The 10,824-nt window shown below is 44.3% G+C and overlaps 1 protein-coding gene across 1 annotated transcript in view; it reads right to left on the minus strand.

Annotated features, from left to right (window-relative positions):
• The window catches only part of LOC138966927 (uncharacterized), a 30,750-nt gene that overhangs the window by 14,601 nt on the left and 5,325 nt on the right, over positions 1–10,824 (minus strand). Inside the window, exons 9-17 of the mRNA XM_070339327.1 lie at positions 9,602–9,739; positions 8,768–8,912; positions 7,487–7,581; positions 5,952–7,100; positions 5,381–5,515; positions 4,946–5,080; positions 1,580–1,750; positions 975–1,115; positions 568–701 (exon numbers count right to left, since the gene is read on the minus strand). Coding sequence (XP_070195428.1) covers positions 568–701; positions 975–1,115; positions 1,580–1,750; positions 4,946–5,080; positions 5,381–5,515; positions 5,952–7,100; positions 7,487–7,581; positions 8,768–8,912; positions 9,602–9,739 — 2,243 coding nt within the window. The remainder of the gene's footprint in view (positions 1–567; positions 702–974; positions 1,116–1,579; positions 1,751–4,945; positions 5,081–5,380; positions 5,516–5,951; positions 7,101–7,486; positions 7,582–8,767; positions 8,913–9,601; positions 9,740–10,824) is intronic.

Here is a 10,824-nt window from a genome sequence, read left to right on the forward strand (position 1 = left end):
AGTTGGAAAATAGAACACCAGGGTAAAGAGGTAGCGCCCCTGTTAGCGTTCTAGGGAGCAAAGCCCATTGAAAATCAGAGCATTTTATAGATTTTTGACACAATTTTAGGCATTTCATGCATCGGAAAGCCAATAAATCTGCACATCTTTAAAAGATTCGACCTGACTTTTTCTTTAAAGTCTGGAAACGTCTGGAAACGTATCCGAATACCATTTTCAAATTCGGAATTCACTCACCTAAGCAATCAAGAGATTTGTTTCAATGGTGCAGTGTTAAACCACACGGCATATATATATATCACAACCCTGGGCCATTCTGATGTAATGGTGCACAGGTACAAGACTGTTGAAGCCTCCTTTCACAAACGGTGCAGTATGACACAAATGTGAACACATTTATTGCGGTTTCATATTTCAAAAATTCTCTCTTACATTCTGCCTCTCTCTCTCTCTGTTTCTCATTTTAAAATTTCTGATAAACCCGCGAATTAGCAGAAAAATTAGTATCATTGTATAGTAAATCTGAAGCCAGATTTAGCAATGATGTACATAATCATGTCACCTTACCCTCAGTGCTGGACAGGCGTGCTTGTGTTGCTGAATCTCCCTGCAGATAGCGGCCACCTTGGGGTGAAGCTGACCGCTCTGCAGGGCAGTGAACTGAAGCTGGAACAGAGCCTTGCGCAGCCCCTCTACGGTACCTGCAACAGGGTAGGGTGCAAGAGGTATACAGTGAACCCCTTTTCTCCCCCAGCCTTTTTTTTTAAGACCCTCGAATTTAATACATCCGCCTTCTTGTACGACATTGTTTTTCCCCCGATTTACTGTAGGGAATATGGAGGAAGAGAGTGACACGTGGCGGATAAAAGGGAGGGCAAACTTCCCGTGGATGGAGGGGAAAGTAGCAGTTAGGGGCAGTTATGCAATTTTTTAAATCTCATTTCTCTCTTATATACACGGAGATTTCCACCTACCAGTGATGGCAGGATACTTATCCTGCATGGATGAAAGGTGCACAATGGCAGACTCCAAGCAGCAGTGTTCCAATAAATGTGCCGCTGAGCGAAGGACATGGATCCCAACAATGTGCTTGTACGTTTCATCTTCACATTCATCTGAAACAACAACATTGAGAAATGGCTAGACGTTAAACTGGTGGGTATGCGCTGCAATGTTTTTTACACGTGTTTATTTGTGTGTATGTATTTGCATCGTCCCAGGGTAAATACTTTGGAAGGTTGTCTGGTTGTCTTTTTACGTGGGTGTGTGTCCTAACCAGTAAGTTCAAACAGTCATCTGCAACATGAGAGACAAGTCTTCATCGAGACGCCACTTTATTGTGTCTGAAGCGCGTATGTACTTGTACATGCGCGTGTTTTGCATGCGTTTGCATAGGTATGACAGCAGTTGTCCAACATAGTTTTCAGCTTGCTCTAGTACCTGGTGATACGAAGACTATAAGGAAGTTGCTATACAGCAGAAACTCGCACACGAGTAATTGCACTATTCTTGCAAAACACTTCAACAAGAATACCTAGCACTATTTCATTTCACAGTAAGCAAAGCGTCAAAAACCCACCTTGCTGCACGTGTTCAAGTTTTTTGGCTCTGTCCTTGAGCAAGTATCGTATGTAGTCTGGCCTCAAAGACAGGAAGGAAGAGTCTGGGGTAACAACGCCTTCTGTTTTCAACTGTTGCAGGTGAGGATCGGCCTGGCTGGTGATCTCCTGTAGAGCTTTCAGAAAGTGTCCTGAAATACAGCAGAATATTATACAAATGGTCGACTTGTTTTCATAAATCAACTTCAGTGCAATAGATGAGAGTGGCTGAAAAGGTGCTGAATCAACAGCTGTCAAGGCACAGATCTTAGAATATGCTCAAGCTCAAATTCCTGCTCTTTTTGTCCAATGGTTTGTCAAAAATGCTTGAAAATATTTAGTTGTAAACCAAATTACAGGCTGTTATCGTACCTTAGACTGGCGAAAATTGACAGTTCTCCGGCTTCAGGATGTATGTAGGCTATCGTGAGTACATAAAGACAGAAAACCATTGCTCGGAAACATCATGAGAAACGTTAATCAAAGGTATTTTAGCGAGCTAGACCCCCTACCAGGCTTCCTCTTCACCAAGTGTCTGGACAAGCTCCTGCCGTCTATCACAGATATCATCAACATCTCCCTGGCCACAGGCGTCGTTCCCGACTGCTTCAAGTCTGCCGTTGTCCGCCCACTCATCAAGAAGCCCGGCCTTGACGTCAACGAGTTGAAGAACTACCGTCCTGTGTCCAACCTGCCCTTCCTCTCCAAGCTTCTGGAGCGTATCATCCTGGAGCAGTTGAGCGCCCACCTGTCTCGGAACTCGCTGATGCCAGTGTACCAGTCAGCGTACCGCCCTCACCACAGCACCGAGACGGCGATCCTGCGAATCACCACGGACCTCCTGAACGCAACAGATAGCGGTCTCGTCTCTGCCCTTGTGCTGCTGGACCTTTCCGCGGCCTTCGACACGATCGACCACCAGCTACTCGTCGATCGCCTCAGTTCCACGTTCGGCATTCACGACACCGCCCTCTAGATCTCTTGGTTCCGGAACTACCTCCAGAACCGCTCTCAGACTGTCACCACTGATTCGTTCTCTTCTCAGCCTGTCCCTGTCCGCTTCGGCGTCCCACAAGGGTCTGTCCTCGGCCCTGTCCTTTTCACCCTGTACACCCAACCACTCTCCCTGGTCATCGAACGCCACGGCCTGAACTACAACTCCTTTGCCGATGACACGCAGCTCCAGAACAGCGCCAAGCCGGAGGACGTTGACCATCTCCTGGGATCCATCTCCAGTTGTTTCACTGACATCAAGAACTGGATGACTGAGAACAAGTTGAAGCTGAACAGTGAGAAGACGGAGGCCCATCTCGTTGGAACACGACAGAAGATTGCTTCCCTCACTGTGACCGACCTCCAGCTGGATGACGCGACTGTTCCATTCTCCCCTGCTGTCAAGAGCCTTGGCGTCTTTCTGGACTCCACTCTCTCCATGCAGACACACATCTCCTTCATCATCAAGACCTGCTTTTTCCACCCACGACGCATCGCCTCCATCCGTCGCTACCTCACCCACGACGCCTGTGTCAAGCTGGTTGTCTCCCTGATCTTCAGTTGTCTGGACTACTGCAACTCCCTTCTGGCTGGCCTCCCCGCCTCATCCATTCATGGCCTACAACGAGTCCAGAACGCTGCTGTCAGCCTGACGTTGAGGAAGACGAAGCGAGACCACATCACCCCCCTACTTCGCTCCTTGCACTGGCTCCCTGTCAACACCCGAATCTCCTACAAACTGTCCACTCTGGTCTACAAGTGTCTCAACGACTCTGCTCCCGAGTACCTTCAATCCTCCCTGGACCTGTACACCCAGATCTCCGACCGTCCCCTTCGTTCTGCTGCTGACCCACTCCGCCTTCACATCCCTCGCTCGAAACTCGCATCTGCTGGTCAGCGTGCATTTCCCTCCGCGGGCCCCTCCGTCTGGAACTCCCTGCCGCTTGAGCTTCGCCAGAGCCCCTCTCTTGACGCGTTCAAGAGTAGGTTGAAGACTCAGTTCTTCCCGTAGCTGGCTGCGACTTGCATGTTCGACGTGATGTGTTGTGCCCCAAAAGTCATTCTTGTGCTGTGCTCTGCGAGAGGTGTTTTCTTTGTGCTTAATACTATTTTGTTTGGACCTAGCTATTGATGTGTACATTGTTGTTAAACAGTTGTTTGTTGTATGTTTATCAGGGTTTGCTAGTGTGTGATAGGGTTCGTGTCCGTCTGTAGATGTTAGTTTCTTTGTTAGTCCTGTGTTGACAACTCTTCGACAAGCGTTTAGAACTGTACCCACGGAATACGCGCTATATAAGCTTCCTATTGATTGATTGATTGATTTTCCTTATGATTGATTTTCCTTCCACTGTTGACAATCACGTGAGCCACCAACGATTTTGTCCTTGCTTTTGCACAGGATAAGAAAATCCTCTTGGACAAAAACCTACGTCCTAACCGCTTTCTGTGCAGGGTTGAATATTTTGCTAAAGTAGTTTCATAATCAACTAACGTCTACGTCAATCTGCAAAATTAATTCAGAGAGAGAGAGAGAGAGAGAGAGAGAGAGAGAGAGAGAGAGAGAGAGAGAGAGAGAGAGAGAGAGAGAGAGAGAGAGAGAGAGAGAGAGAGAGAGAATTGAATTGAATTGAACTTTATTTAAAAAGGATTAAGATTTAAGGCTACGTCTTTTCTTACAATCTGTCCTTGGGACGCATAGACACACAATTATATATTAAAAAATTAAAAATTGAAAAGTTAAAAAGTTAACCAACAAAAGGAGGTCGGAAAACTTCAGCAGGTGACAATAAAGATGACGATGATGATGATGATGACGATGATGATGATGATGATGATAATGATGATGATGAAGATGAGACATGAAGAGCATACATATGTGGTTATTCATAAAATCAAATGGTTATGCATACTATGCAGGTAATTATAAATACAAGCTGGTAGCAATCGAACATGTAGCAATAGTACAGCAGAAATATGTTGAATATACAATGCACAGCATATCTTTGACGTAATACTAAGTGTGGAAATCAAAAGGCGTTAGAGAGAGAGAGAGAGAGAGAGAGAGAGAGAGAGAGAGAGAGAGAGAGAGAGAGAGAGAGAGAGAGAGAGAGAGAGAGAGAGAGAGAGGCAACAACTCCGCACAGAAAGCATTCAGGCTTCATATTTATAGTGTGTGTCCAAGTGGAAGGATGTTGTTATCCTGAGTAAAAAAACTGGAGATAACTGAGGATTTGCAAGACGGTGCACCGAGAAGGAAGGCATCTTTGATAAATTACTAGTTAAAGTGCACTCAGTAAACCTACCATTAATGTCGGAAGTCTACTCGTGATTTAGAAATGGTTCAGCACACCCACCTGAGAGAGAAACGGAGACAAATCTCTGTTCATTGTCACCGACACTTCTTGGAAGCACAGACATGGGCGTGATGACTCCAGGGTGACGGTTGGTTCTGCCTTGAGTTCTGGGCACTGGTTTTACCACAGTATGACCTGTCCACAACAAGCATTATTTAGGCATCCAGGATTATTGCAAGCTTTTTTGCTATCGTGAAAAATTTGGACAAATCGCCCTTAAAACATTTTGACAAAAGTGGGAAATATAAAAGTCAACATGTATGCACGTTTTCTTGTTATTATTGTGTTTTTGTCCGTTATCGGTAATGAAACTAGAAAAATACCCGGTTTTTGTCTCTCTCTATTTTGTGGTATGTTCACATTCAGAAATCAAGCAGGATTGTTTATTGTTGCGGTCATCATTGCTATACTTCATGACGTTCATTCTTACATCACCTTTAATGACGTCACTGCTGAGGGTGCTGGTGGCAGTTCTGGCGTCACGCAGCATCAGAAAATGATCCACAGGATCAAAAGAATGATTCCCAGCCCCACCGTGCGCAGTCTCACTGCATGGCTTGTCAACCATGTCTGGGTGGTAATTGTAATCGTATGAACAATGAGTTACAAACATGAACGAACAAGTACATAGTTTTAACTCTGCTATCAAACAAACTCTATCAGACAGCAACAGACAGACAGGAGCACCAACAGACATGCATGCAAGCAATTCGTTCTTGCTTAAGTTTAGAATTGACATTAGAAAGAACGAAATAGGAGTGCAACATGAACATTATCTTCACTCTTTGCAAAAACATTAAGTGACGTCATTCCCTGAAAGTCTTTTATCTTCATCTGGTCTTGACAGAATACTCATCCGAGGCAGCCACTAGAAGTGACGTAAGTTATACGCATTGCATGGCGTCCTACAATAAATTAGAGGTTGAACTCAACCCGAACGCGGCAACATGTTGTGAGCAATACATCGTTCACTACGTCTTACAATAAATTAGATGTCAAAATGTACCTGGTGACTTGTCCTGGTCGGAGGAGAAGTCTGATCCCAGCACAATGTCTTCATCATCTAACTGTAGACGGAAGCCCTGTGGAGTCGGTTCTTCAGCCTCCGTCCCTGGTAAGCTATGACCAGCAGTATGTTTCACTACCCTGTCCCTTGGCTTGATTGGTTGCCCGACATCTCTGTTAGTAGAACTGTCACCGTTGTCATCGCGTGGAGGCAGTTTGTCACAGGTGGAAACTGGCTCAGCCGGCGGTTGGAGACTTTGTGGACATGAAGATGAACTGTTACGGATTGTGGTTGAAAGAAAAACCGGTGTATCAAGTAAGGTGTTGTGTTTCTTCTCTTGTGAACGTTGACATAGTTTGGCTAATTCTATTGACAGATGATGTGGACTTTGCCCTTCTTCGGTGGGATTTTGTAGGATTTCTTTTTCTTGCGGATAAGAGTGTTTGGATGTTCTGAGGGGAATTTGTGCAGCGCTGTTGACTAGCTGATATGATTGCTTGGACACATTGTCTGTTACGACTGGACGCACGAGCTTTTCCTGATTAAAGTGAACACTGGAATCAGTTTCAGCATAGCGTTTATCCCGTGCCAAATAACCCAAAGGAGCCGATGAAGCAGATTTCACTGCGTTTTTTTCTATGAACTCGTTGCTCGCTACACTGACTAACGGCACAAGAGGACGTGCTGAAGACGACTGAGAAGCACAGACAACTTCTTCTCTCGCGCAGCTCCCCTCCTTGACCTTTTTACCAGACTCCATCTTGCAATCGAAGCTGTCTTCGCCATCAGCATCATTCTGGGTACTTTTAGTCTGCAATGACCTCGTATTGTTCGTGTTGGTTTCGATTTCAGCATCTTTGGAAGACTTCTTCGCCAGCTCTCGTTCAACAATAGCTTCAATGGTCTCAACATCTAACGACGCTGTCCACTCCACTGGCCTTGGCTCTGACGCCGCTCGCGCCACGGTCAAATCTTCTGGACAGGTGAGAGGGGGAAGGTTCGGGGTGACCGATGTGACATCCCAGGTGAGGTCTAGCTCCAGGCGTCCCAGGTTACCCCCAGAGTGTACAGACTTGGCCAGGTGTAGGGCGTTCGTGATCGCTTCTGGTAGACTCTCGGGTTCCTTATTCTGGGTGCCTACTTCTGGTTCTGTGCAATAATGACAAATATTATTATTTTATTATATATTATATGCTTTATTTTAAATGTGCATGCCAAATATAAGGTCAGTCTTGTTAACTTCCTCACTCACTTCCTCAATAATTCATCAACTACCAGCCATCCGAATTGCTATCTAAACAACCAACCAAGCAACTGACCGGCTGACCGAATGACTGATTAATTGATTAACTGAATTTAGCTTACACATTCACGATTTGGGAAAGCTGAATTGCATCCGCTTAGATTATACTTTGAATATTCAAATCAATCAATCAATCAATCAATCAATATATCTTTGGTTCCGTCCATATGTCGCACCGTTCATTGTTCAACTACCAGACAAATGTGAGGAGACGGATAAACACATAACAAACCGCGAAACTTGAGACTCTGGATTCCACCAAAAGCCGCTTCCAACTGTCTCGCCGCTGATTCAAGTTTGTCCGCTTCTTGACCGTTCAGCAGAGGACTGATGAAAGAGACGTCTGTTAGTAGCAAAGTACGTTGTCAAAAGTATAGATTCTGCAGGTGCGCGTGTGTGTGTGTGTGTGTGTCTGTGTGGGCGTGTACATCTATACAAATGAGGAAAAAATCTGTACACACTTGGTAACAAATGGAGAATTTGAAAACAAGAAGAGCAAACGCTCGATCGAGTCACTTTCGCAGTTCTGAATATTATATGAGGCATCAGATGGACAGGAAGAAATTGCTATTCACAACACAATGAGTCACGTTCACATAAAATTTGAGCCCGGTCACTTTTATAGTTTCCGAGAAAAGCCCAACGTTAAGTTGTGTGTTGCCGAACAGAAAAGGCTAGTTATCTCCCTTGTTTTTCTGATAACGTTCGTAAAAGGCTACAGATGTAAATACTTTGATGTAAAGAATAATCCTACAAAGTTTCAATCACATCCGATGAACTTTGTCAAAGATATAAAATGTCTAATTTTTCCTTTGACGCTGACCTGTGACCTTGAAAAAGGTCAAAGGTCAACGAAACCATCGTTAAAGTGTAGAGGTCATTGGAGGTCACGACTAAACAAAATATGAGCCCGATCGCTTTGATAGTTTCCGAGAAAAGTCCAACGTTAAGGTGGTGTCTACGGACGGCCGGCCGGACAGACTAACACTGACCGATTACATAGAGTCACTTTTTCTCAAGTGACTCAAAAATGGGGATGCCAAAAAATTCCCCATTTTTTTCAACTATATTTCCTGAAAGTACATGCCTCAATTTGACGGAAAGAATGTCATAACAATGTTCAAAATGACATTCTTTCCGTCCTCTATAGGCGACGAAATAGGTCAAATTTTGTGCCTTTTTTAGTGTAAAATTCGTCGATGCCGGAGCGAGTACTGCACTCAGTGCCGTTGTAGTGCAAGTGCACTACAACGGCACTGCGCCCAGTGCCGTTGTAGTGCAAGTGCACTACAAACGCACTATCCGTTGTGTGAATGTGTGTATTAGCAAGTCCTCATTTGTGACCTTATACACGTATGTGTGTGTGTGTGTGTGTGTGTGTGTGTGTGTGTGTGTGTGTGTGTGTGTCTGTGTCTGTGTCTGTGTCTGTGTCCGATGTGTGTGCGCGCGTGTGTTTGTGTGTGTGTGTGGAATGTGTGTGTGTCCTCGCTAATAAAACTGATCAACATATGACCTGTCGGCACACAGAAGATGAGGCGACCAAGGCTCCAGAGAGGTTGCACTTTTCCTGCAGCTGTTTGCAAACTGAAGAGGTGACGAAGAAGCCGTGTGGATGTACAATGGCGATTCTAGAACTTTCGGTACACTCGCATTCCCCTCTGAAACACATATTTACTTGTAAATATATTGTCAAAAGTCCCTGTGTTACCTCCCACAAAGGGACATACACGTTGTCCCCTTATAACCAAGATGTTTCGGAGCGCACAGGAAGCTACTTCCTGGCCGATTATAGTGAAGTTATACATGTGGTGAAACTGGGTTTTACAAACTAAATGTCTGTAGTTGGTGTACTGTTCACTGCATATTTCGAATTTAAATCCGATCGGAATGAATGACTGGAAACCTTCAGATCACTTGCTTAAAAACTGGAAATGAGAACACTTGTGACAACTTCACGGGCGTAAAACACAAACCTCAAAACACGTTGTTGAAAAAGCCGTGTTCTTTGTTTTGTCATGGCTACTCGCAAACCTGCTAAATATTACAAGTAAGTTTTTGGTCACGCTTGAAAACACGTGTCAATATGATGCATAATAAGCCGTAAAATGTTACATCTTTATAGTAAACACAGACAAGTGAAAAATCGGCATTAAGTTGTGAACTTGCTGGCTCATGGGATGATAGCATTTATCAGTAAATCAGCCATACCTTTGGTTTAAACAAGTTTATTCAATAAATTCCATTGGTACTATTACCGCATACATGAAATAAGGAACATGGAGCACAACAAGCTAGGCTTATGAGCGTACTCTTAAAAGCAAATGAAATTTGGCGGACGAAGCCATACCTTTATCTTGGGTTGCATTCAGGTCCACAAAGTTTGCCGGTTTAGCCTTGACTACAGGCGAAAGGATCAGCTCATCCAGACAATCTTTCACGCCCTCTTGTTCCCCAACCAGGTCCTTCACATCCGTCATACCACTGTCTGGTGAAACAGGAAAAATGCGTCCGTGTGAAATGCTTCAGTGAAAGATCTTGTGTGCGCGCAGTCTATTCATACCGCAAACATCTCATTGCAATAGGCTCTTACGTTTATGTTCTTTCCACGAAGACATTCTTGGGATATGTGTCAACAAAAAATTTGTGCAAAAATAGAAATGAGGTATAATCCTCAAGGCTGCAACGAACTAGATAAATGGTGAGGGTCTGGTCATCGTGTTAAACGCAATGTGTCCAGGTGCTTTTAACGTGATCTGCGAAACACTGACTGACACTGAGAGAGAGAGAGAGAGAGAGAGAGAGAGAGAGAGAGAGAGAGAGAGTCTGGAGTCTGGAGTCTGGATGGTTTATTGATTGGGCCTTGGGCCCATTTCAATTCGGGGTGTACACATTTTCATCATTCATGCTTCATGAAAAATAATCATTGTAATATTAATCATAATAAAATAAATCATCATCATCGTAATGACAGTCGACATGACGACTGTGGAAACAGGCATTTACAACAGCAAAACGTTTGGAAAAGGACAGTAAGCATCAGCACAAAATCCAGTCTCTGTCGCACTTCACTCATGTCTCTCTGTCCTCTTTCCGTCCATCCATCCATCCATCCATCCATCCAGCCATCCATCCAGCCATCCATCCTTCTATCCATCTCAAGTCCCTCCGTCCTCCATCCATCTAATCAACCGTCTGACTGTCCAACCATTCATCCGTCATCCATCTATTCATCACTCCATCTATCCCTTCACATGCCCTTTCACACGCAAATCTGCAAGCAGTTATATGCATAATCGTTGCATCTCTGATACATAGCATCACATTAACGTTTTCAAAAAAGACAAAACTTTATTACTGTTTTTTAAGCAATCGACAGAAAGCAGCAAAAATAGCATACACATAAAACAAGATCGTGCAATATCTCATATTCACTGTCCCCACTCACTGCGTATTTTAAACGCGTTCATGATGAAGGTTGCAAGTCTAAGTAATATTGATCTGTTTGGTGTCGCTAGAAGTAGCGCCAGTTTAAAGCTTGATGGGCGGTTGTAATATTTTGCAGGTATGTAG

This window comes from Littorina saxatilis, linkage group LG5 (genome assembly GCF_037325665.1).
Source record: "Littorina saxatilis isolate snail1 linkage group LG5, US_GU_Lsax_2.0, whole genome shotgun sequence".
NCBI classification, from domain to species: domain Eukaryota; kingdom Metazoa; phylum Mollusca; class Gastropoda; order Littorinimorpha; family Littorinidae; genus Littorina; species Littorina saxatilis.